The 27586-nt window shown below is 37.4% G+C and overlaps 1 protein-coding gene across 1 annotated transcript in view; it reads left to right on the top strand.

Annotated features, from left to right (window-relative positions):
• MRPL3 (mitochondrial ribosomal protein L3) overlaps positions 1-27245 on the top strand; it is a 29798-nt gene extending 2553 nt beyond the window's left edge. The window contains exons 3-10 of the mRNA XM_035317082.1: positions 206-297; positions 1129-1227; positions 5029-5128; positions 6404-6464; positions 14487-14595; positions 16172-16249; positions 17249-17326; positions 26601-27245. Coding sequence (XP_035172973.1) covers positions 206-297; positions 1129-1227; positions 5029-5128; positions 6404-6464; positions 14487-14595; positions 16172-16249; positions 17249-17326; positions 26601-26750 — 767 coding nt within the window. The 3' untranslated portion in view covers positions 26751-27245. The remainder of the gene's footprint in view (positions 1-205; positions 298-1128; positions 1228-5028; positions 5129-6403; positions 6465-14486; positions 14596-16171; positions 16250-17248; positions 17327-26600) is intronic.
• The last annotated feature ends 341 nt before the right edge of the window (positions 27246-27586 follow it).

The raw sequence follows: 27586 nt of genomic DNA, 5'->3' as shown, positions 1-27586 counted from the left end.
GAACTTTACTGCTAATAGGATTAAAAACAACGAACAGGTTATTCCCAGCCCACCCACAGCGAGTCAGAGATGTCTTCTCTCCATCCTCAGCTCCTTAGGACAAGTCTGAGCTGATGAGACTTTGCAGGCAGTTCTGTAGGTTATGAGTTGGGTTCTTTCAAACACCAAGCATGGAGTTGCATCTGTCTTTTCTTCTGATCTACAGATTCTGTCAGAGTCGGTGTTGTTGCGGTAAAACTGGGAATGATGCCAATATGGACCAAGTCAGGAAAGAAACACGCTGTCACGCTACTTAAGGTGAAATAAATCATGTAGAATTTCATCCCCTTTACTGTATTCAGATCGTTAACCTGAAGTTTCAGGCAGAAGTGTGAAATTTATCATTTTACATAGCAGGAAATCACTTTAAAAACAATCTTTCAGCCCTGCAGAGCACACTGTGCCTATTCTGTTTATTTGCTAAACTTTCTAGAAGTGGTCTGTCTTCCGCCTTGAGTATTAAAGTGCTGCAGAACTGTACGTGGTATACCTTGCCCACGGACAATGGGAGGACAATGTGAAGTTGGTTTTCAGTCCCCCACTTTTCTTTTTTTTGTCACATGCTGGCACCTGGGGATTAGTTTCACTCTGATTGCTGAGCATTTGTATCTTCGAAGCTATTTCTTTGTATTCTTGGGCTGATGGTAGCTGTGATGAAGCTGTTTTGCCCACCTGTTGCTGCCATGTGACAAACGGGCTGTGAAGGACACCAGGTTTACAGGGCAAAGAAGTCAGAGTCTATAATGTAGTCTCTTACATTGTATGCTTTGCAGCTACAAGCAGCACGGACTATGCGCATCTTGCATGTAAAAGGTAGCTATAAGAGTTTATTCAATTTCTAGAGTATTCTTGAAAATACAGTTTGCATTTTAGGAGTATTTTTTTCTAAGATAAACCTTTAATTGATTGGGAGAAGAGGGTCTGTGGTAAAAGGGTAACACACTGCCCTATCTGCACCAAATCTTGTGTGAATCTTTGTGAATACAAATGAAACAGACTGGCTTTGTTTGACTTGTCTTGACAGTACCTAACTAGGTACTCAAACCATGCACATTTACTTCAGTAATCACTATTTCCCTTTTTCTTAAGGTACAAGACTGTCACGTTTTAAGATACATTTCAAAGGAAGAATCAGAAGGAAAAACAGCTAAGCTGATTGTTGGAGGAAAAAATGTATCTCCTTTTTTTGTAAGTGAACTGCTTTGGGTGTTTTTGTTAGAGTAGTTGTTTCTCTTGTGATTACAGTACAACAGAAGCATGAACAGAATGTTTTGGAATTGATCTTCTGTCACATTCATCCTTGCTTGTTTCCCTACTGCGAGTCTTAATTTTTGGTTAAGAGCATAGCAAGAACTTGTGAAGTTCTTGTCCCTTGGTTCCCCAGGAAAGCTGTGGGTTTAGGAAGTTGCTGTGATGAGCAGTGTCCTGTGCTGGTAAGAGTCCAAAAGGCTTTTAGCCGTGTTCCCACATCTGTGGAGGGGCAGTAGAAGACACACACCTTAATGACCTGCTGTAAACTCATTCAGTTTCATCACCTCTTTAGATGGCAGTGTTCTATAGCTCACTCTTCCATACTGTTTTATTAGACTTGTGGAAGAATTACAACTAAATCTGTTGAGATTGATAATTTGCATATAGTTTTACTGATGAAAAAGTTCAAGACCAGTTTTCAGGAAGATAACTTCATGATTGTAGCTCATCAACAGTGATGTCAAAACCACTCAGTTGTTTAGACACCTCAAACGTCTGATGTGGAATTCCCAGCCACCTTCAATGGCTGTGGCTGTCTAGCAGAGCTGTCACTCCTGACAAGGAAAATAGAATTATAGATCAAAGCAGGAGCAAAGCTTTCCCTCAAAGGATTGCTGTTTTTGTGATCCATTATTTCTATAAAGTATCACTTTTCATTTCTTGCAATTTCCTGGAACTCATCTGTTTGATTTAAGCAAGAAAAAATAGGGCTCGTGATTATTAACCAGATTATCTCAGTTTGGGATTTTGGTCTCTCAAGGACATGTATTTCCTTTTTTTCAAACAGAAGGTTTTCCCAGAGCCTCTAAATGAGTCTGTGTACTTGTTTGTGCTTTAGGGAACGTGAGGGAAGTAGGAGCTTCTTCATTTGGTAAACGTTGGCTTTTACAGGGTATTCTAGTGATTTATTTTTTGAACAGACTCATACTTTAAGGTGTCTTCCTTTCATTCAGTGGATTTATGGCATATTTTACCATCATTGCTTCTGTTTTGTGTGTCTAATTTTGGCCCATTTCTACTTGCCAGGTGTGACGTCTTTTCTGGAGAAATTTCATTAGTGCTTTTTCTTTCCTGTAGCTTTGGTTTAAGATGTGCAACAATCATAAGAATCTAATAACTTTCAAGTTTTATTTTGCACATTAGGCCTCATACAATAAATCTTTTTGTGAAAGTGATATTAGTAGTGATTCTTTGATTGTCAAAGAGTGCAATGAACAAGGAGGGTTATAGAAACTATATACAGCAGAACTAATGATTCAAGGGCTTTTTTAGTAATTTGCATTATGTCAATGCTTCTCTTGCATATAACTTCTTCCAAGTTAGCACCTGTTAATTTGCTTAAGTTAAGGCTTATTTTAATAAAGAAATTGACTAGATATCCTTGGGCAAATCTGTGGTAAGGACCTAGCCGAGAGCAGAGCTCTGTGTTATCATCATCTCTGTATAAGCTGCATAGTTTCCAAGAAAAAATTTGGCATGCGGTTTCTGAGCAATTTTACTTGCCAAGGTACCAACAAGAGATGTATTTTTCTGGCTTAGCTCAAGTTTGAATCAATGCTTTCCTATGTTATCAGTCTTTTTATGTGTTTCATTTCTCTCTGAAGTGTCCAAATATGAGAATTAAAAGAGAGCTGAATGATGCTGTATTGTATTAGCGTAAGCGGTTTGGTTTATCTTCTGTTAATTCCTCGTGGGAACACCTGTCTTCCTCAGATTCCTCACAGCTACTGATTTTTTTAATGAATTCAGTCTAGTGATTCCCTCAGTAATTTTACTAACAAAGAGTAACTCATGTATTTGAGTGTCAAACTATTGTTTTTGTTTGTTTGTTTGTTTTTAAGAGGTATTTCTATCTTATATATGCAATGTTTTTTTTTTCTTTTTAGCTTGATGTCAGCCCATTACAAATTGACAGAGGTTTTTAATGATTTTTAATGCAAGATTATTCTCTAAAGTACTATTCTGTCAGTGTTGTAGCAATTGTTGCAAAAATATTTTCTTTCCTTAAGTGAGAGCATATTGATCATTTTCCTGTATTGGAAGATATTGCTGGGCTTGTTAAAAATAAGAACATTTGAGAATTTGTTCACTATTCTCTTCAGTATTGCCTGGTAGGAAGGTTTTAGTAAAGTCTGCAGTGTTCTGTTAGTAATAATACATCCCTGTGACCTCATTGCTTGAGGAAACCTTGTTGCTGAAGTAGACCGGTAAAAGGCTATCACAGGACGTTTTTGAGGAATAAGCGATTTTCACCCTTTGATTTTCATCTGCTTTTCTTCAACTGTGGTAGCTCTTTCCAGGAACTCCTGCAGAGCACAGAGCTCCACTCAATGTTGTCCAAGGAGGCAGTTTTACATAGCAGTGGAAATAAAGGATGGAAATGGAGGCATTTAATAGCAGGGGAATCTGCTTTATTTTTCATCCTCACGTATGGTAATACAGTTTAATGCAGTTGTCCTCCACTGATGCCTCAAATTTTTCCAGTCTTCTGGGCAGATTTTGTACTTAATTGAAGAACTTTTATTTAAAAAAAAAAAAAAATGTTTTTTGATGTGTTTTGTACTGTGAAATCAAGTTAACAAATCACTTAATAATAATAAAAAAATATCCTTCAAAGACTCTGTATCCATGTTTCCTCCTCAAGTAAGGACAGATCTGTAAAGATAATAGTTGTGTGTCTAAGTCAGAGATGCTTCTTCATCTTGCTTCCTCATTCTTAACAAAACTTCCCCTCCTAACTCTTTTTTTTTACATTTTTTAAGACAAAAGGAAGAACAGCATGCGCATTTTCTAAATAAACTAAATGTTTTAAAGGCTTTCAGATTATTTTGTCTGAAAATGCAAAGGTTTTTTTTGTTGTTGTTTGAGAGAGAATTGCACAGAACTGTTGAGAAGTGAACCTCAGAGATGTGACTACCCAAGTGTGACAGTATTGTCAGATGCTTAAATTGCTTTCTAGAATTCATTTGAAGAAAAATCAGTGGCATCACTTTTTCCTGCAGCCTCAGTCTTCCTGCACTACTGTTTCCATTGGCTGGATTTTCTTAATGGTCAGCTGTGCTGTGAATTGTCTCATTTAAAAGAGCTGAGAACACTTTTTTTTTTTTTTTTTTTTTAAGTGTTTTAAACTTTATGTGAGGGTTGTGGGTTTCCTAAACAAGGGCTCTTCTTTTCAACAGTGCTTTGGCACTGAGTGTACTTGCTGTATCTTAAAAACACATGAATTGTAAGCTTGTTCTTTATCCTTTTTCGGTTTTGTCCATTGAAGCTACATCCTCTTCTGTAGAAGTTTCTGCACGAATGGGCTTTATTTGTCTGATATTGTTAAATGGAATAAATGTTATTTGTGGTGCTGTAGAACCAATTCACTAGCAGCTTTGAAAAGGGGAAAACACTTTTAAATTATTATGAAACTCTTTTCAAGAGTTAAACTAGTGAAAAACACGTATATTTTATGTACATTCTAAATGATTGTTTGCTTTTATTGTGATCTTGGAAATCTTCATACCTCTTATCTATATGATATAACGAGGGTTATTACTAGACTGAAAATAAAATGCAGACCTGGGAATTTTAAATTAATTTCATATAGAGTTAATTTTATATAGAGTTATCTCAAGATAAAAATGTAGTATGCTATGTCTGTCTGAGTGATGTTGACAGTCTGTAAAATCACCTGTGCTGTGCTGATCGTGGAGTATTTTTTGTGCCTTTTTTTATGGCTACACTTTGTTACAGAAATCAGAGGCTGCAATGGAAATTTTTAAAGAAGCTGGAGTACCACGGAAGCAGAAAGTTACAGCGTTTAATGTAACAGATGATGCCATAATTAAACCAGGTAGTCTTTTTGATTTACTGGACGCTATGTGCATAGTTAATGCCTGCAGCTTCTTCTAGATCTAAACCAAGTTAAGTTGATTACATTTTTGTTTTGTGTTGAACTTGCTGAATTCTTATTTCTGTGTCACTGAACACAAATAAGCTGTAATTGTGGCTGCCTGTTGTCATACGTGATGCTTTTTTTCTGGCAGTTTGCAAAGTAAAACACAGTAAAACATGTAACAAACGTCCTCGCTGAAAATCAGTATCAGAAGTTAAGAGACTTAATTAAAAAGTTATTTGTTTTTAGGTGTTAGTAGCTTTTGTATATAGGCTGCTTTTGTTTTGTACTTTTTGACAGTTAACTGTCAATATTTTGACATGACTTATATATGGTAGGAGATTCTAACGTCTTCCATCTTCATTTGATACTGGAGAAGGCTCTTGCAAGGGGTTTTTAAGACAGTGTGGTAACTGATAAAAATAAAGTCTGATGTGTAGAAGAAGTATGGGCTAATTAATTGAAGCAAAAGCTTAAGATAGAGCAGAATTGTAGATTTTTCAATAAATTGATTTTTATTGAAAACAATAAAAGAGCATATATTTTTGTCCATAGCATGCTTCACGTACCTCATATTATGTCAGTGGGTTGCTGCTAACAGACATGTTACCCCAGGTTTGTATGAACCATACAAACAGCATTAAATAATATGAGGAATTTATGCTTGAGATGTGACTCAGATGAGTGATGTCACTGATGTATGGTAACATTAATTCTACTAAAAGGTAGTGTGTAGGTAATTCCCTGTGGTTGTAGTTCTATCTTCTGTCTTTAGTTTAGACACGCACAGTCTTATCAAAGAGGAAGCATTGTAGAACTTTTATTTTTCATTTTAAAAAAATCCACTTTGTGATATGCTAGTAGATACAGGGGGAGCATGGTTCCGCTTTCTTGCGAGGTTTGTTTATTGTGAGTGCCTTAACTAATTAAGCATTTTGGGCTTTGTTTCTTTCAGTATCTGGAACGTTTCTAAGTACAGCCCAAACTCTTCTTTCCTACGTATTTCAAATTGGGCTAGCAACTGAGAAATGTGACTAAGTAGCAATTTTAAACCATCTAGTTTAGTCATTGAGGTCTCTAAAAAAAAAAAAAAAAGAACAAATAGTGTCTTTAAAAAAAAAAAAAAATTGCTCCCTTTTTTTTGACTGCAATCTACTCTGGATGGTAATGACTGGAGAGTGATTTGAGGATTTTGGCACTTAGTTAAATGTGATCTGTCCTCTTCTTTTGAAGGCACTCCTTTGTATGCCGCTCACTTCCGTCCAGGACAGTTCGTGGACGTCACTGCAAAAACGTAGGTTCCCAGCATTTTAATGCATACGGCTCATCTTTCAAGTAGGCTGGTTGACTTTTTTTTTTGTCCTCTGCTTTGGCTTGAGAAGAGCTTTATGGTTATCAAAAGCTGAAATACAGTTGGAAGGGGAGTGGTAGAATTTAAAAGTCTGTTCACCCATTGGGTCAAAAATATCAGATTATCTTTCTTTGAGGCTCTTCAATTTCAACACTGTTGGTGAACAAACTCTTTTAGGGCTGTGATTGTCTGTCACACACGTGATTATCGTTGGAGCACTTGATATACAGCTTGAGAAAGAAGTGCTCAAGCTTAGCACAGGTCAGGAAGTCTATAATGTGCCTGTGGTATGTGGAAGCAAGGAATAAATGGTGAAGGGCCTCAGCTCTCAGAAAAGCTGTTTAATTTTGATTTGGTGAAGAGATGAATCATGATGACAGCAGAGCAAAAAAGAAATAGAGAATACATTTAGCAGGACAACAGAACTGTCAAATTCCTGTATTGTTTTCTCTCATATTCCAGCTCATCTCGCTTGCCAGCAACTGCTGGTATCTTTCACTTAACGTGGGAGGAATGATTTCCTCTCGGACTACTGCGAATGCCAGATTAGGGCCCAAGTGGTAGAGGGTGTCAAAAGAGTAGCTGGCATCTTGCCATGGAGACTCGTCATGCCTTGTTTGTTACGTGCATGATTTCCACTGCCCAAGAGAATTGAGAACTCCTATCTCCATGTTTTAGTGTAGTGTATTTTTGTTGCCTTGTGCTACCAAGATACTGCTCTCCATTTGATGTTTAATTTTTTTGTGTAATGGAGATAATACCAAAATGGCTTTGTGGAAATACTATCCATTGTAATTGTCTCACGTGTCATACTTAAAAATGTCTGATATTATTCACGGGGCTTTGCATATAGGGGGAAATGTACCATGGCAGTACAGCAGAATAGTCAGCTCTAATGGAGCTCCACCTGAAAACACTTACAAATGCATCTTATTTGGAACAGGAGTGGAATTATTATTTTTCTGTGTTGAATTTGCTTACGTAAAACTTCAACCTGGTATATTATTCATTCAACTTCTAAACTGTGCTTTAATGAACAGCCTGTGAGAGACAGTAACTTGTCTGTAAAGCTAAGTACTGTTTCATCAGGAGTACAAGCATTCCATGCAGAGAGAGTGTCACACTTTAATGCAGAAGATCCTTGTTTTTGTAGAAGTATTTCCAAGTACCAGGAAAGTTGCTTGCCAATTGAAGAGATATTGGTAAGCAGCCATAGGGTATCGATTTGTATCTTGCGATGTGTATTTGAAGTAGTATCAAGCTGAGAACAGTCTGGGTTCCTGGTCATGTTTGGCGAATCCATCCCATCTTTTAAGTCAGTATTTTTAATCTGTTTGGATGATCCCAGTTTGGAAATTACCTATTTGTTTGTACCAGTGATTGTAGTAGTATTTTGCATGTAATCGTGATGTACAGGTGCCTAGTATAAAAGGAGAAGAAAAAATTCTTAAACAAAAGGGACATCAGGATTTTCTTCATCAATTTTTTTTCCTGTTAAGATAATCCCCTAATCATCTCAGTCTTTCTAGATCTGATTTTACTTTTTAAACCTTTTTCTGTGCTTTATTCTCATTCTGGTTTCTGCTTTTTTTTTTTTTTTTTTCCCGTAACTACCAATTTTTTGGAACACTGCATTTATCATTACATTACCTTAATTCTCGGGCAATAATTAAATTATTTGAGTACACTGCAGTTTTTCTGTGGATCTTTTAATTTATTCCATGCAATTTTGTGCAGTGTTCCTTAGTCCCGTAATTGGTGGGGTTTTGTTTCTGATTATTTTTCAAAGTACCGTATACATCATTCTTTGTTACTCTACGTGTAAAAAATACAGCTTTCACAGTGACACAAAAATATCCAAGAAATGCTTTGTTGAAGGGTAAGCAAGTTACCTAGGAGTGATTACAGCACTGGGCTATAGCATTTGGGTTGCCATTTGGGAAAGAGAGGAGAGTATACTTCATGTTAAACTTATGTTCTGAACCACACTGAAAAGGAGCCAGCTTCTGCCTGCTGAAGAAAGAGGGAACCTGTGGAGGTTTGGTCTGGAGGCTGAAATTAGCCTTTGTGTATTACTCTCTAGAGTTGTATTGAAGCCATAGGGGCATTTTGAAAAGAAACATAAGAGTATTATGCTGAGTCATAGCAGGGAGCAACTTCCATTTTCCTGATTTAAACAATTATGGACTTAAAAGCCAATAATTCCTAAAAAGTTCTATTGCTGCTAGTAAAGTTTTTAGAAATATTTTTACATGAACATATTCTTCAAATTTTTAAGATCAGGAAACTTGTTTATTTGTCAGAGAAAATAACAAAGTGTGCCATGCTAAAAATCATATAAATAATCAAATCAATGCTGTTCTTCATAGTGATGTTTATTGTAATTATTCTTTTTTAAAACTTAAAAAAAAAAAAAGTCACTTCAGTGAGGAGAGAATATAGTGGCATATAAAGTGAAATGTAAATTTTTTTTTACCAACTCCTGATCCAGATGAGCAAGATACCTTTTGTATGCTTCCTTCTGCTGAGATGAAAATCAAAAATATGCTCCTTAGAAATGAGTGAGCTTTTCTTGTTTATTGTAGTTTAAACAAACTACTAATTTCAGAAGAGACTTGGTTAGAAACTTGATTACCAAAATGTTGAGTGGGGTTTTTTGTTTGTTTTTCTTAGGACTCTCTGCTTTTAAATTTTTATTGGAAATGCATTTGCCTGTCTTTTGAAATATTAGAATTCATTTTATTCCTCTGAAGAAAAACACACAGAAAGAAGAGTCAGTTAAAGATGTGTACAGTTTGTTTTTATTTGAAGTTGCTTGATTTGTGCAGCACTGTATGCATAGCTTTTAAAACACTCGCAGTAGACAGTGTGTCTGCAAACTGCCAGTCTTGTTTAGTGTTGAATTTTTTCCTTAGTACTCATTTTGAGCAATTTAAAAGTCCAGTCCTTAAATTTCATAACTATTTCTAATTATAAGACTTGCCCTTTGTTTTCAAAGGTAGGTTTCAAATATGTCTGAAAGTTTAGTGCCCTGTGTGGGACAGGAGTAAACTTCAGATGGTTTTAGTTCTAATACACTTTAAAATGCACAGCACAAACCAGAAATGCTTCTCTCACAGGCTATGCTATTTTGGTGTCTGAGTTGGCATAGTAGAATCTGCTGCCCAAAGGAGAGGTCGTGCTGGCTCCCACAGAGTTCCTTTTACCTCCTGGTGCTGGTGTTGGCATCGTGAGTTACATGAAGGAACTGGTCTGTGTTATGTATCCCTGTTCTTCACAGTCTTGGTTTTCAGGTGTTGAATGCCCTGGTTCTTTTCTCCTCAACAGAGTGAGCTTCATTGCTGGTACAAAGACAACCAAAACCGTGAGGATGGGATAAGGTGGGACAATGCTTTGCATGGTAGCCTGAATGCTGGATGGAGCTTGAGTTGTAGTTGACTACAACTCAAAAGAAAGTTGAATTTCTGCTGCTTCGTGGCCTTTTTCATGAACGTTTCAGGAAACCAATGAACCACTCCAATCCAAAAAAAGTTTGGAGTTTTTGCCACTCAAAAAAAAAAAAGCCAATGGTGGTTGTCTTTGAAATGTGCAAGTGGTGATTCTGTTGTGCTTAGTGGCTTCCTTGAGCTTTAGTAGGCTAACAGACTAATCTGAGCCTGAAAGTACACAAGTTGTCTGAAATTATTTGACTAAGTAGTTGGGATATTTTTCCTCTACAATATTTAAGTGATTGTCCTTTAAATGAGCTAAATTTGAAAAGTTAATAGCAAACTGAAGTGTGGTTTAATTACAGTGCTTTATTTCAGTAGTTCTCTAAATGACGGTTGGCTCATTAGCTACTGGCATTTTGCTTCTGTCAAACTTGGAAATTGAGGTTCTGTACAAAATTGTGTGGTTGACTTGAACAGCTGCTTTCCAGCAGGTGAGACTAGAACTACTGTGTCTAATTAAACTCTAATTCCACAGAATGATTATTTTCATTTCATTTAACGTTCATGTTAGTTTCGCATATGCATGATTGTTGCCTGTGGTTCCTTTATGGGACCCAGCTAATCATGCTTCGATGGAGCTAAGTAAGTAACTAAATTCCATGTATTACAGAAAAGCAGTGTTACACGTATCAAGTCTGCTAAAGATAGACCCAATGCATACTTGCTCAGATATTGTGTTTAATATTGCCATTGTCAGAACAAAAATAGAGTCCTTGATTCAAGCCAAGACAACAGGTAGTAGATGTCTTACCAAAAATCTCAACAGTATGAGTAGGATGACAAATGTTATACTTTAATGTAGGCTCCTGGTATCCATCTCTCAGAGCTATGCCTATTAGCTCTTCTTATGCATGTTTGAGTTTGTTCTAAAGTAGAATTGTATCATGTTTATTTTTAAAGGTTCCATATAATTTAATGAGCAGTGTAGGGGGATTTCAACATTTCTGACCTTAATGGGAGAAATCACTTTTGATGTATTCTTTAATAACGTGGTGGTGTAGGTCAAAAGAAAAGTAACTCCAGGAGAGATGCATGTTTTGTTGGTGTCTTTTATGCATAATTTGGCTAATGTGAAATTACATGAAATAGTACATATATAGTATGTTAAAAATTGTGCATACATATGTAGTAACTGTGTGTTCTCATCTTTTGATTTTGGGCTAGATTAATGTTAAGAAAAGTCACAAGACTTTTTAAGTAAAAGAAGATCCAGTATTCTTATATGGGATATATTCTTACAAATATTCGAAAGTTCTGGAAGTTTAAGATAAATGTAAACTTGTTATAAATCTCTGATTTTTTCATACTATTTGTTGAACAGCATGCATCTTAAGTTTGCTTTCAAATGCAAAGTACATTACATACAATTGGAAAAATGGGGAAATCCATTACCTGTCTGAGAACAGATCAGAGTCACGTCAACAGGGACCTAGGTTGGAAATTGCTTCTTCTAGAGCGTCAGAGGTCTATTGACTGAGCCAGTAAATGCCTAAATGAACAGTTCTTCTTTTAAGTTTGATTTAAACAGATGCTAGTAGTTGCCTTATTTTAATTTTTACATGTGATTTACATGTGTTTTTTACTCTGGCTCCAGCTTTATTTAAGGTAAAGGATAAGGCTAGGAAGAAATAGATACTGTCTGTATAATCATTTTTCATCTTGACGTGTGCGTAAAGAATGCCATACATGGTTTATTCTTTCTTTAAAAAAAAATCAAAAACTCTAGAATGAAACAAGGCTGTAGTTTCTTATTATAAATTATTTAATTGAATTTATAGGATTTATAAATCTTTCTTTTAAATCATGATGTTGATTGAGAATCATGTTGAATGGAAAGCTAATGTTCAGAGAATCGTAAGGTAAAGTGTGTTTGTAGGTAATTCAGAGACCATCATTCAGTTCTTCACACAGGAAAAATGAAACTATTCTAAAAAAGTATTGAATAAATATGATGAAAGAGTGTTAGGAGTTAGTAAAGCTTTAAGTGGTATGTAATATTCTAGTTTCACAGCTGAGATCTTTCTTGACCTTTGCCATAATATTTCAGATATTGGAGACAGTTTTTGTATTCCATAAATGTCTAAAGACATCTGTTCATCAGTATGCTCTTTTTTCAGTCAGTCGATACTTACTATATATTTCCTAAGCCTTCAGTATTATAAACTCTGAAACTTTGTTCACATTAAAATGTGTGTGTAACTGGAAAAGGCCAAAAAGTAGTTGAGCATTTTCCATTGCTCAAATCATTAAACACTAGCAACTCTTATTGTTTGACATAATCACTCCTTTTGGAAGATAGAGCATTTGATGAAGTATTTTCTCAAAATGCACCTCTTACAAATCTTAACCATTTCTAACAACATAGTTTATTTATATTTTATTGAAAAGTACAGTTTATGGGATTAAAAGTTGTTGATGTCTAAGAACGAACCACCTGAATGAAATATTGAGGTGATTCATGACATCAGGGATTTTGTTTCTTGATTAAAGTTGATGGTAGTGTTTTCTCCTGAAACAGTAGCTTTAGTTGGTTGTCTGGATTTCTATGAATTGCAAGTACATTTCTGCAGCTGAAGAATTAATCATGCCCCCAGTCTGCTCTCTGGTAACTGCACAGCTGTTGTTATGTGACCCGCTTGCAGTTTGGTTTTGGAGAGTTTGCTGATTCCGTCTTCCAGCTAGAGATGCCAGGAGTAGTCTTGGCTTGGAAAGCGTGAACGTGGCCAACGGTAGATAGCTTTAAAGAAGTAACAGTGGTTTTGCAGAGCAGATACGAGATTTCCTTTGGCTCTAGTTTCTGTTCTGTATTTTCAAAGTTACTAACATCTACAGATTGGTGAAGGATTTAAAAAAAAAAAAAAAAAAAAAAAAGAGCCACTCAAAGCATGAACGAACACAAACTTTTTCCAGCCTTCAATACCTTCAATGCTCAAGCTATGGCTTGCTGGCTTGCTTTTTTTTTTTTTTTTCTTCCCTCTTTTGCTACTTGCTGTGACTATGGACTTTTAAAATAAGCTGATTCATGTGTCCCTGATTCAGGGAGCCCTGCTTCTCCCTCCCACAGATGCCCTCAGGTCCCTGTCATGTCCCCCTTTCCATCATCAACTATTGATCTGAAAAAATCTTGCTGGTGGAAGGCACTTGCATGACTGGTCAACCGAAGGAAGGGATCACTGCTTTAATCATGTTCTAGTGTTTCTTTAATTAGTGGTAGGAAATGAGCAAACCAAATTCAGTACTATCTAACCAAAGATCTTGATTTTAGACGCTAGGTATCTTTCTGCGGTGAACTTAAGTGGAAGGGGCTACTAGGTTCAGACTAGAGAAGGGAAAATCAAAGAGGCAGATGCTGCACAAGTCATGTCTCCTTAGCAGTCTATGGCTTTCCAGTTGTGGCTGCTTTTGACTTTAGTTTGAACTGCCGTAGCCAATGAGGCTAGTAATCACAGGAGAATTACTCAAGTGGAAGAGGAGAGAATCCAATTTTTCTACATGCGGAGGTTTGCAGCATTTGTACGTTTTTTTCTCTCTAGTTTTTAATGACATTACTTTTGTGATCAGGGGAGTAGGTAGGATGTTGTCCATATGTCCAGCACGGAGTGTGCGTGCTCCTTCCCAGTTTTATTTTCCTGCGTCTAACGCTGGAACTAATAGGACTGTGGCATTGCAAAGTGCTTTAGCAGAGGAAGGATTTCTGTACACTGGATCATCTTGTTACATTAATTAATCAGTGCAGCCACAAACCCTGTGAACAGGCTTTTCCTTTTGGAAAATGACAGTGCGGGTTTAAACACACACTGTAATCTACTTTTCTCATGCAGTGGTGAGCCAGATTTTCCTATTGCGCCTTTCCTTGCAATAAATTGAACTCCAGAGCCAGTAATGATATTTGCTTGAAATATTAAGGCAGTGAAGATGCATTTATTTTGTCTTAGAGCTTATTTGTCAGATGGGTCCACATCAAATGTGTTAACTGCTTTTTACACACACAAAAACTGCTTTTATTACACACACAATTGTGTTCAAGAGACAAACCTACTGTAGTTTGGAAAATAAATGTTCCTTGGCGTATTTTGATGATAGTCTAAGCAGCCATCCCTTCCCTCTCTTGGTGCTTACTGACTTTCATGAAGTTCTGGTATTTGTTGTTACTTTTCTTTTTCTGGTGTTAAATCTTGATATGAGTTAAAGCTTCATTTTAGTACTATGTACTGAGGACCATCACAGCAAGGAACGTATCAGTCTTTTTGTGTATTTGACTTGCTTCTAGTGCTTCTTATTCTCTAAAACAACATTGAAGTATTGTACTAAAATACGTTTGTGGTATAAAATACAGTTATATTTTTTAAAATATTTTCATGTATCTGCTGAACTGTGCTAGAAGTAAAAAGATTATGAGCCTGACTGAAATTGTTTATTGCTAGAACCTTTATTTTAAGGCTGACTAACCTAGGTTTTTTTGTCTTCTTTTCAGAATTGGTAAAGGATTTCAAGGTGTTATGAAAAGGTGGGGATTTAAAGGCCAGCCTGCAAGCCACGGCCAAACTAAAACTCACAGACGCCCTGGAGCAATATCTACCAATGTGAGGATTCTTATTTCTTCTCACTTTCTGATGTAAATATTATTCTGTGTCTTTAGAACTAATTACTAAAAGTGAATTATTTCACAACAGCAAGCTGTTACCATTTACTCTGTGATAGGAGAGAATCCCAAATGTTTTGAAGGAGATTCAGAAACCTGTATAGTAAACAATCCAGATAGCCTTCCTTGTATGTGTTAATTTATGAATATTCTGTATTGTTGGTAAGTAAGCAATCAGATGTTTTAACTGAGCAAGTTGTGGTATCGTACTATAGCTGAGAGAAATAGTCTTGAAGCTTCAAAGAGTTCTAAAAATCTTTTATCACAGCATTTTTACATTGGAAAGGATTTACCCTTCACTTATACTGCAGATACTGTGCTGTTCTTTGAAGAAGTAGATGGTTGTACTGTGGAACCCCAATTCCTTTTATCACCTTTCCTGGTTTGTGTAGCTGCTTAACGAACTCTTTCATCCCCAAAATAGCTTCTTGGTTACTTAGCATTTTTAAGCAGAGTACGGAATATTTTAAAGTTTCAAGCTATAAACAATATTGCTTTAAAAGTTCTTTGGAACACATGCTTCAAAACTTTGTCCCTATAAAGCTTGCATAAGATACAGACTGAAGGAGGAGGACTTTTTTTTTAAACTAGCTTCACTATGTGGAATGAAAACCAACTGAGTCATAGTACTGAACCTGAATTGTCTGATATTTTCCAGTCTAGTGTTGACCACCTCACATATTTTTTGTGATCCTGCATTGTGTAGTACAAAATCTTGTCCCTAGAGCTTGCTTTTGATTTCCCAAAATCAAGACTTGCATAGAAGTTAAATAAATAACCATAATTAATAATTAAGAGTGGTGCAGGAGACTGAGTCAAATCCTTGGGTAATGCTGTAGAACTGAAAATTATTTTGATCATTCCTGCCCCCTCTTTTTTTCTTTTTTTTTTTTTTTTCCACACTTGTTCTGCAAGTTATACTCAGCCAAACAAAAATGAGATACAGAAATTACACAATAGCAGGACATGTATTTTTCAGAACAGAATTTAAAATGACATGCTTTAAAAAATAAATAATCTGTTATCAGTATAAAACTTGTAGACTGGAGGGAAGGGAGAAACTACAGTATATCTCAACTTTGGCAGGGTTGCTCTGGAGCCCTGTGCAGGCATCCACAAGTATTTCAGGGCAATTTGTCAGTTGCTACCGACTGTGATACAGTTGAGAGTTACGTTTTGACATTAGTTCTAAAGAAATGCACCTTTTCTTGTTTTTCTCCAAATGAAAAGATGGGGTGAGTGAAGATTTTGATCTGAATCTATAACTATTGCATATTAAGAAAAGCTAGAATCCCTTTGTTACAGTATATTACTTATAGTGATTTTTATGATTGAGGTCAAGTGTTTAAGATAACAGAGTAATAGCTAGCATCCATCAGGTAAGGATTAGCATTTATAATGCTAATCAATATTAGATGTTTTCAACATTGTAAATACCAGCGTATTTTCTTGCTCTAACACTCAATTTTGAAAGTACTGCTTGCAGTTACATAATTTTGGGGCCTGTTTTTATCTAGAAAGCTGCAAAAGTTTACCGTGGAAAGAAAATGCCTGGTAAAATGGGTAACATCTACAGGACATCTTTTGGGCTAAAGGTAGGTACCAACCATACTGGAATGTGTACAAGGTGGTTGCATTGCCAAACAATGGACTAACCATCACTGTTGCGGTGTACTGTCTGTCATTTGTTAGAAGTAAGCAAGTTGGAAAGACAAGAGCAGCAAATATGTGCTCCTGTCTTGTGGCTTACAAAGAAGGTATCTAACTCCCTTTTTGTATATACAGTCCTGAGGACTGGGATTTCAGGTGACAGTTGCACATCTTGTGTTTTTCACTGTTTACCTAAACCTCTGCTTGCAGTAGAAAAAGCATTGGGCCTCTGTCGTCCTACAATATATTTTTTTATGTCAGATGGGTTGTTCAAACCCTGATCAAGTCTAAGTTGTCTGAGGCCATCCTTACTTTATCGTGGCCTTTCACTTTCCTGTGTGAAAAGGGGACTATAGTTCCTGTCTCGATTCTGATGTGTGCATACCTGCAGGAGTTCCTGGGCTGTTAACACCCACTATTCTGTCTCTGCAGGCAACCTCTGTAGTTTGCACAAAAGCATATTAGCCTCTAGGTTGTGAAAAAGTGTGCTGCTGCTCTCTAACTAGAACTAATGTTTTGTAACAAGAAAATATGGATGTTCAGTTGAGCAGCTCATAGAATTAAGAAATTAACAAATGGTTTCAATAACATTTGCATCAACGTATTTGTCTTCATTTGTCACATACAAATTCCACAACAGCTCTTGCTATCAGAGGGGAAAAGAGACTTGGGAATTTCAGTTGGTGTTAATGCTGGGCGAAGGGCTGCCTTAATCTGCCTGACCATGAGCCCTTTAAAACTGTTCAATGTACTCCTGCAGTAGAAGGCTATGCACTCAAAATAGCGTGTAACCAAATTTTGTGGCACATCTAGGTCTCTGCAGAACATCGTTCTTCTTCAGAATGCCTCCTCCATTTAATCAGTTTGTGCTTTGCTTGGCTACTCTTTGTAAAGCTGGGAATAGTCTGTAAAATAAGCTCATTATTTATTTTTTTGGCTCCTAGGTGTGGAGGATCAACACAAAACATGACATTATCTATGTAAATGGCTCTGTTCCAGGTCACACAAATTGTCTGGTGAAGGTATGTTTGATAGTTTCAACTTACCTAGTATTAATGACTGCTAAGCTTTTTACAGCTCTCTCCTTAAAATAGGAAAAACGTTGATTCAATGCAATCTTCATTTCTTTAGGGTTCAATCTTGTACTATAGAATTAAAGCAAGTAGGATCATCTCAGTGGGTGAGTGATTAATAGGAGCCGTGGTTTACTGCTTATTCTAAACAATTTGTTCATAGCTTTGCTCTGGCACTGTGCATCCATGTAGCATACGATAAGCCAGCACTCACTGGACCCTTATGGAAAGTGCCTCAGGGCTAGGTCTATCCCCTTTTAACCTGAATCTGTAGTGTGTTGGTGAGATCGACAGAAGGCTATTTACAGGCTGTATACATGAACAGAATACAGAAATACACAGCAAGCACTGCTTTAAAAATTATTCAAGGCATTCACATACACAGTGGCAGTTACCTTTCTAAGAAGTAATCGAGAAGCCAGCTGGAGTTCACAATAATGATATGAGTTCCCTTTGCAATCAGTATAAATGTATCAGTGTCATCTTCTGTGACATTTTACAAAATTAATTGTTAATTGCAAATTTTATGGAGATTGTTTCAGGGTTGTCTATGAAAAGCTGGAACAGTGAGAAGTAATATATACCCATTAAAGCAAGAAGAATAGTGCTAAGAATTTTTTTTTCAAAAAAAGATTTTTTCTTCTAATTAGGTATATTGTACACATCTGCAAACATTCTTTGGAATTTGTTTCCTGTCCGACTTAACAGGAAAGATCATCAGATGTATAGGTATATGTATAACAAATATTGTTTAAAGTCCTCAGAAACATTGTAGGAATTTAAATGTTCCAACTCTTGAAAAGTTACAAAGTTCAGGAAATTCTGAAGTTTTGAACAAGCTTATTATGTATGGCATATTTTGCTATGAGCAGTCTGTTTCTATGTATTTTCTAGCTGTGGAGCACAAGTCCACAGTTACTGGGCAGTAAGTAAGCAGAGCTGTTTTTAGAAGAGGTGATGTCTTACAGAAAAATTAAGTTTCTTTTTACGTTTCTCTCATTGAAAATAATTCCTTTTTCCTTAGTGAGGTGTCTCTAACTTGATTTGACTGTCATGCCACTCCAAGCCTGGAGAATACATCACACATTTCTTCCTCGAGATTTCAAAGTTAAAATGAGTTAACAAATGTCTAGGAGAATAAGTTTTCAGGGTAATTTTTCTGCAGAATTCCTGGGCATGACATTAGTGACATAGAATTAAGACCAGTTTGACTGGCTTTTCATCTGTATATCAGACTGAATGACCTTGTCTTTGACTGTGTTCAAAGTATCTTTCCTAACCCTGAGACATGAAGCTGGTAGGTAGCTGTATGTTAGTCCAAGGTTTACTTACGAATTTGTTGTTGGATAATATTTAACTCGTGTATACAAGCAATATGATATAGCTGAAAAAATGAACAACATTTGTTGCCCCGTCCTTTTTACTTGATCTTAATGGTACTGTTAAGCAAGAACAAACTTGTAAACAGGAGACTGCTGGGCTGAGCCATCTGAGCATAGCCAGTAAACAACTGTTGACATCTGGAATATGAAGAGCATAATAGACTTTGATTGTCATGGCAGTCTGCTGCATTACCATTTAAATGCTTGCCATTTCTAGTGGTGATTTCTGTTCAGTTCACTCACCACAGATGATGATTGGAGCTTTATCCTAATATCAGAAGAAAAAATGCCTTCAATGCATTTTTTAATGCTCTTTTTTTTGCTCATTATTAAAACTAAGTGACACAAGGCACTTTTTTGTCTGCTTTGCTAAGTCTCTTTTGTTTGACATGTAGAATCTGTTTCAATTGTATTTGTAAGTTACCTTTTGAAAACATTTCAAGACATTGTTATCAATTTAAAAATCCAACTATCTTTGTATGCTTTTTGGCATACACATTTCAGAGTTGCAGCTAATTCCATTATGAGAAATGAGGGTTGAGGATCCATGGGAAGAGTTACAGGGATTTCATCCTTTAGATCTGTCTGATTAACATAATATTTGGAAGAACTTCTAGCCAAAGTACTACAAACTCAAGTTTTCATGGGCTTTTAGTTTTACATAACCCTGTATTTAAATTTTAAGATTTTTAGAAATTGCCTCCACTCACATATTTGGTGATAGGAGGGAGTATGTAGTTAGCAACATAGTATTCAAAATCCTTGAGTTGGTGAATCCATTCTGTGTTTTTTATTGTCCTTCATAAGACACATTAATTATTGGAGTGGTTAATTATTGGAGTGGTTTTACCCAGCTGGCAGCTGAACTCCACCACAACTGCTCTCTCGCTCCCCCTCCTCAAAGGGGGAGAAAATGGGATGGAAAGGGCTCGAGGGTTGTGATAAGGACAGGGACATCACTCATCAATTATCATCACAGGCAAAACAGAGACTCAGCATAGGAAGTTTGATTTATTGCCTACCACCAGCAGATTAAAGCAGTGAGAAACTAAAGCCAAATTTAAAACACCTTTCCCCCCATCCACCTTCTTCCACCTCCTCCCCCAGGTAGTGCTGGGGAACAGGGAACAGTGGCTGCAGTCAGTCCTTAACATTTTGTCTCCACCACTCCTTCACGGTCCCTCTCTGCCCCTGCTCCCCGCGGGGTCCCTCCCACGGGATGCCATCCTTCCTGAACTGAGCCTGCAGGGGCTGCCCACAGGCAGCAGCTCTTCAAGCACTGCTCCCACACGGCTCCGTACCACAGGGTCCATCCCCCAGGAGCAAACTGCTCCAGCACGGGTCCCCCATGGGCGGCAGCTCCCCCCAGACCCCTGCTCCTGCGTGGGCTCCTCTCCACGGGCTGCAGCTCCGGCCTGGGGCCTGCTCCTGCGGGGGCTCTCCATGGGCCGCAGCCTCCTCCAGGCCACATCCACCTGCTCCACCGGGGGCTCCTCCACGGGCTGCAGTGTGGAGATCTGCTCCATGTGGGACCCATGGGCTGCAGGGGGACAGCCTGCTCCACCAGAGGCCTCTCCACAGGCTGCAGGGGAACTGCTGCTGCGGGCCTGGAGCGCCTCCTGCCCTCCTGCTGCACTGAGCTTGGGGGCTGCAGGGCTGCTTCTCCCTCCTCTCTCCCAGCTGCTGTTGTGCAGCAGGTTTTCCCTTTCCGTTATCTGCTCTCCCAGAGGCCCACCCAGCGTTGTTCATGGCTCGGCTCTGGCTAGCAGAGGGTCCCTTTTGGAGCCGGCTGGAGCTGGCTCTGATCTGACACGGGGCAGCTGCTGGGCTCTGCTCACAGAGACCAGCCCTGCAGCCCCCCTGCTACCAAGCCCTTGCCACGTAAACCCAAGACAATTACACATATTCATTTAAAAATATAAAGCAAGATTTTTTTTATATATCTCTGAAGAGAAAGATTTAATTAAAAAAGCATATGCTGCAATATGGTACAATGTGTGTTCTCTAATTTCTTGGAGAAAAAAAAAAAAACTTCATTTAATCTTGCTGCTGTCATCTGTGGTATTTTTAGCTTGTTTTGAGCCTTCTGTTCCATGGTGTTTTCTTGTTTACGTACACACTTGGACTTTCTATACATTGATATATGGCTGTTTGTATCTGTAGCTGAGGAGAGAAATTACAGGATATTAGCTTTCATTATTACTGTTTGTTCCACTAAATACCTGCCTGAAACTGGGTAGGAGTAATGTCTAGGGGCTGTGGAACCATCTGTCTTTGAGCTCTAGAAGTGGAATACCACATAATACTCTTCTCTGTGTGTGCCTCTAAGAGGAAGGCGTTTTTTGTTCAGTAACTGTTCATTGTTGCCTGGTAACCATTAAAACCACAGTGCACCTTAAAGCATGTATTTATTTTATGTTATATATTTTTGGAAACTTAGTGCATCAGCACTGTATCCAGACGGAGATGAAACACTTAGAGTTTTTTCAAGTTCCATCTTCCCTGTGCAGAAGACTAGGATTGATGGACTCCTGGTTTAATTAGGAATCAGGTTTGGTTTGATGTTGCATGCTGAACCATGCAGTTAAATAACTGACACAAGTAATGTTTCTAGCCAACTGGAAAATTAATCAAAAAGCCTACTTTAGCATGGATTTCTGCCTCAATGGCAAGGTCTAATAAAATTAAGAAAATTTAGGAGTATGCTCAAATGTACAAAACTGCTGTAAGCGTAGCGTCACAGTGAACATTTGTAAATTGGGTTACGCTGTTGAGATCACCTACCTCTTGTGATACATATTACTCTTGGTGTATCCTCTTAGATGACAGGTTTTAGACCTACTATGGTGCTCATCATCTAGGAGAAAAAAAACAACAGTATTGTGTTTTTTTTTTTCCTTTGGAACCTTATGCTTGATTTTTCTCCCCAGTAGATTATCAAAAAGTTCTCCCTTCAGTTATCATTGCAAGGGAAGCATAAGACTAATCCTTTTTTTTAAAGGGATGCTTTATAATGAAGGTGAGATAGTAATATGGTATAATTCAGGATGCTATAGTACAGACTTGATAATGTTTTATACATGTGCTATTTTTAAGACACCTGCTTTTCTTGGTATATGCAATGTTGATTACCAAGCTGCCTTTTTACAAGCGAGAATTAAACTTGAAGCAAACCATTGCTTTAGCGTAGTACTGTGCTTGAGCTAAGAAACTTAACTTCTAAGTCTTCTGCTACTGCTTCTTTCTCCTTTTTTTTTTTAAAGAGAAGTCTGTAGTACTTCGCATCCTACTTAACTCACTGGCCATCATTGCTGTCTGTGTTTTAGCTGCTGACACCTGTGTTAGGTGTGCTGTGCTCAAATTGAGGATGTGTAGGAATAGTATGACGCCTTGACTTTTTTTGTGTTCCATGTTCTGGACCTTGCTAGAACCCTTGGTGTGAGGGTTGTTGTTGTTGTGGTGTTTTTTGTTGTTGTTTGGTTGGTGTTTGTTTGTTTGTTTTTGAGGAAAAAAATGGCTATAGTTCTTGAAGTAAATTTTCTGCCTAACTTCAAAAAATAGCATAGAAACTGAGCTGGGTAATGCATGACACTTGAGATTATTTCTAAAATAGAGTGTATTGAAACACATTTTTCTGTCTAGCAAACAGTTTGCATTCTTGGCTGTGGTTGCTAACACAGCCCGAAGCCCTGTTAAACAGCAAATGTGAATTGTGACTTCAGCGTTAAGTTTTGATGCCTGTTTAAGACCATATTATTTTGTGTTGATAGATTTCTGATCTGTATATGCTACCTGTTTTTGCTGTCAATATATGGGACATGCAGTCATGCAGTTTATTAAGTATCTGCAAAACTCGTTATGGCTGTTTCAAAGATCTAGTGCCAGAATTATGACCAGGTCCAATTTCAGCTTTCTCGTGTGTTTTTCTCACTTACCAAACTTCACAGAGAATATACTGTAGTGTATTTATACTACTATGTATATTGTCTATCTGTGGGATAGTGTACTGTAATATATAGCAATATTAACAGTAGTCAAGCAAGCCAAGTGGCTATGTTATACTGAGTTATACAGTGAATGCTTATATGGATCATAACAGCCAGCTGGGTGCTCAGCCCAGTTCCTTCTCTGAGTGAGAACTAAGTTCACTGGATTTTAATAACACAGAGCATTAAAACTTAGTCAGATGTCATGGGGTTCTTCTGGTTTTGTTTGTTTTTTCCATTCTTTTTTCCTTTGAGAATTGTCAGGAAGAGAGTTGAAAGGGATGAGTGCTATCAATTATGAACATACTGGATTTATATTGCTGGAAAACCTGCAGAAGAACACTTCTTAAAATCTTAGATACGGCATCATTAAACTTTTGGGTTGTAGACTGTTTTTTCTTAAAGACTAAACACAGTTATGAGAGAAGTTTATATGTTAATTGTTTCTACATAATTACACAACTGTTACAGACTACAGCCTTATTGTAAAAAGTTACCACAGCAATTGCTTATACAACAGTTTCAATTTAGAATGTACTTTGGGAAGGAAGACAATGAAATGCTACTTGATACAGCTTTGGATTCTTTGCTATAAAGCATAGTTTTGCAGCTGTGGGATTTTGACTCAGAGGAGTAAGGTGAAAGACATTCAGTGGCATTTTTCCCTTTATTAGGGATGCTCTCAGAAGATTACAGTGAGAACAGGAAGAGCTGTGCTGGGTCATGCACAGTACAATGTTAATGCAAACAAATGTAACTGCGGCTGTGTACTGTCTAGCTTCCTTACAACGCTGCAAAGTTGTGCAGCACAGATAAATACAGAAAACTTTTGATACGTTGCATCCTTCCTAAATAAAACGTAGGCCATCCATTAATTTTCTTGAGAATGCAGGGAAATTGTACAGTGTTCTAAGTTGCTAATTGTAGTTTTCAGATGTAAAGTGAAATTGAATTATTCTTTTGATAGGAATAATAATGCCAATCTAACAACTTTGGGAACTTTGAATGAACATGCCTCTTTCTCCCTTCTATCTGGTGTTGATGCTTCAAGACGATGCTTCAGGAGTAGAGCTTCACTTGCACCTGAAAGCCGTGCATGTAGAAGAAGACAGCAAAAGAGCTAGAGTTTTCACTAGTCAGAAAACATACTGTATTAGTTATAGTGATCAAAAGAAAGAGCATATCAGAAGAAAATAATTTTAACACTCACCATGGCTCATGCTTTTGGGGTCTGCCAAGCTTCTGAGGAGTTTTAAAAGGGCAAAATGAAATATTACTGTACAGTGGCCTGCTGAAAAGGTCCCTTAGAATCTTGAAGCTTCTTTAAGAACATTCCGTATTGCACAAAATGAACTATCTGCAACAACGTTAAGGTTGAAAACCTTACATTTACTTAGAGAAACTAATGCAGGAGAAGGATTAGAGGGTTGGGTTTGCCTTCAGTTAAGAACAGATGTCTCAGTCATAAGTCCTAGGATAAGAAAAGAAAGGAAGAAAAAAAAAGGGGGCGGGGGGAACAAACATTTAAGTTCCTTTCACTTTCCAGGTGTCCAAAACAACCTGTATGTAGAACCACAGAATGGTTTGCATTGGAAGCTATCTTGAAGATCACCTCATTCTAACTGCCTGCCATGGGCAGGGACACCTCCCACCACACCATCTTGCCCAAAGCCCCATCCAGCCTGGCCTCGAACACCTCCAGGGATGGAGCATCCACAGCTTCTCTGGGCAGCCTGTTCTAGAGCCTCACCGCCCTCAGAGTGAAGAATTTCTTCCAAGTATCTAATCTAAATCTACCCTCCTTTAGTTTAAAGCAGTTACCCCTTATCACTAAACTCCCTGATAAAGAGGCCCTCCCCAAATATGTAATACTACATATTTATTTCACAATGAGAATAAACCAAAGTAACAACAAAAAAAAAGAGATAAGAAAAGCACTCTAGTAAGATGCATATGAAATAAATAAGATATTAGAAATAAAGCAATTTATTTTCATTTTCCTAATACATTGTGGCTAGGGTAGAGGCCATGGATGTTTTCACTGTATTTCAGACGATGTAGCAAAGAAGGCGTATGCGGTGTCACAGGACAAGGGAGTAAGAGAAAAAGGAAGAAGGGAAATAATGGGTAACTGGTGAAGTTACTAAAACATGTTTATCTAGTAAAAGAAATAACAGCAGTATATTGAAAGGGAAATGTGACTTCCCAGCCTCAGCAGTTCAGATGGAATGGTTGAAGCTGTTTGATTTTGTTTTCCATGAGCTCGCTATTGCTGGACCTGTTGCAGCAACGGTCTTTGGACCTGCACCTCAGCCTAGTTTATTCCATGTAGATTCGTAACGTGTACTGCTGTCTGCCCTGGGCACGGGTAATTTAATAGTTATGCATGGCAGTTGACAAATGAACAGGAGGCCTCTGGTGGAAGAGGAATGACCTACTCAAAAAGCTAAGTAGCCATCCTAACCAGTATGATGTGTTGAGCCTTTCTCCCCCTCGTTCTTAGCAAAAGGCTTTCTTTCGTTTAATAAGCCTTCATTTAGAAAGTTGTTGGAACTTCTTCAGATAAAATAAATAGCAGTTTTTAACAGCTCACGTTTAAGTCATTTATTGTGCATTTCATCTGCAGGAATCCTCATGGACTTCTGCAAGGGCTCAAGTAATAACAGATATGAATCTGGTAAAATCAGGGCTGTCAGAAGAGAACTGTCAGCAGACATAAAAATGTTTTATTTAATTTCTGCTATAAATCACAGTTGTCTTATGTGAGGCTTTTTCCAACCAAGTAGAAACAAGCTTCCAGCTCTTAAGAAGACAACCAAAAAAAAAAGGGGGGGGTTGGAGGTAAGGGGAAAGACAACTTACCTTTACTACACTAAAATCTTCCCTAATCTAGTTGTACTTATTTTAATCCAATTGAGTATGGTGGCTGAAAGGGACTATTACAGCTCCCGGAGGAAGATCATGTGTAACAATATAAAAATGAAGAACCTTATTTTAAATGAAATTTCATTATTTGAAAAATTGTAGCTCTTTTTTTCTTCTTCAGAGATACCACCTCTCTATCTTCTACCGCAGACAAGCTGCTTTTTGCTGATAACGCTAGCTACTAATTTTCTTCAAAGATTGAAGTTTCAGGGTCTAGGTTTTACATCTTTTCACCATGTAGAGAGGTCAGCAAAGGGAAGTTATTTCTGTATGGCACTACAGTTCTTGGAAATTAACTTTTCTTAAAGGCTTATGTTCCACAAACCTGGGTACTGATTCCTAGGTGAAGAAGACTACATACTTAACTCTGTAGTCACTGATTAGCCCTGCAGTGGCCAGAGGGACCACATACAGCACATATGTGTATTTTTGTAAAATTGGTTGCCAGAATTAGTTTGTATCGTAAATACAAAAGCATGTCTTGGTTGTTGAAGAGGTGATTACACTGCATAATATAACTTGATGTGTCATGTAGGAAAGTAATGTGGGATATGAACACAGTTAAAACAAACCCTGTTAATGTTAATAATATGTTAATAACATTTTAAAATACTGCGCAATGAATTTGTAGGAGTAGACTTCCATTGTGACAGCATGGTACAAGTGATAAATTCTCCTTGAGCGTTTGTTTGCAGTGTTTTTTTTGTTTGTTTTTAACTCCTCAGTGACTTTGGTACAAAAAAAATATTAAATTCAATCGCTGGGGTTGATATTAAAGTAACTGATGATTATACAGGATACACAAGTATGATGTGAATGCTGCTGTTTTTTCTTATACATGCAAGGTGATTTCTTTGATTTTTAGTGCATTGCTATCTGAAGGTTCTCTGTAATATTTATTAACCTTCCTTTTCCTCCCTTGCTTTTTAGGTCAAAGATACAAAATTGCCTAATTACAAAGACTGCAATAAAAACCCCCCGTTCCCCACATTTTTTGCTGATGGAGATGAAAAACTACCCGAAGACTTGTATGATGAGGAAATTTTCCAGTTCACAGATCCATCTGTCACATATGCATAATGTTCTTGACATCTTTGAAAATGTACAGTTTTGTTATTTTCATGAACTTGCAATGCTATATAAGAATAAACCTATGAATTGCAATTTGGCCAACTGACGTGAACGCTTCAGATATCACTGTTTTGGTCAGGTAATAAGACATAAGACTATCAATTGCAAATCTGTATAAATCAGCAGGTGAGTCAGAGGGACAGGTTTCAAAGCACATCAACTTGTCTTTGGTGATCTTTTGTCTTTTGTCATGGGCTGTGTAAACTTAGACATTTCTGAAAAACTGTTTTGCAAATGGGTCTATTTGATTTTTTTATTTTTTTTTTGAATACTACCAAATTCCCTGTTTCTCTTCTGTGGAAGGTATTCTGGCCAACTGATCAACAACAACAACAAAAAAAAAAAACCTTTCAAATCTGCTTGGACATCTGAGAGATAAATAAATCAGATGCAAATCCGGATTCACAAAGAGTAATAACCTGAAATAAAAAATACATTGATTTATATGGATTGATTTTTATTTCCTTCTTTTTACTAGAGCTCTTTTCTTTTGCTTTAATGTTGTGTTGAGTTTAATATAGCAGATACCCATCAAATTTCCTAGAGTAAAGATCTGGTTGCCCACTGTCTGTCTCTTCAGAAAGTGCTGGCAGTGTGAACACTGAAAGGGTATGCGGATGAGAAATGTTCAGTATCAGAGAAGCACTAAGACTGCAGTGGCCAGCTGTTTGTCGCCTTTGCTGACAGCTTATTCTGAACTTCACAGAGGATCCCTTGCATGCTCTGGAGAAATATCACTCCCTCTACAGTTGTCTCTGTGTTGGATTCTCATGCTGTTATGGGAG

This window comes from Oxyura jamaicensis, chromosome 2 (assembly GCF_011077185.1).
Source record: "Oxyura jamaicensis isolate SHBP4307 breed ruddy duck chromosome 2, BPBGC_Ojam_1.0, whole genome shotgun sequence".
Lineage (NCBI taxonomy): Eukaryota > Metazoa > Chordata > Aves > Anseriformes > Anatidae > Oxyura > Oxyura jamaicensis.
This window is presented reverse-complemented; position numbering and strand designations above follow the sequence as displayed.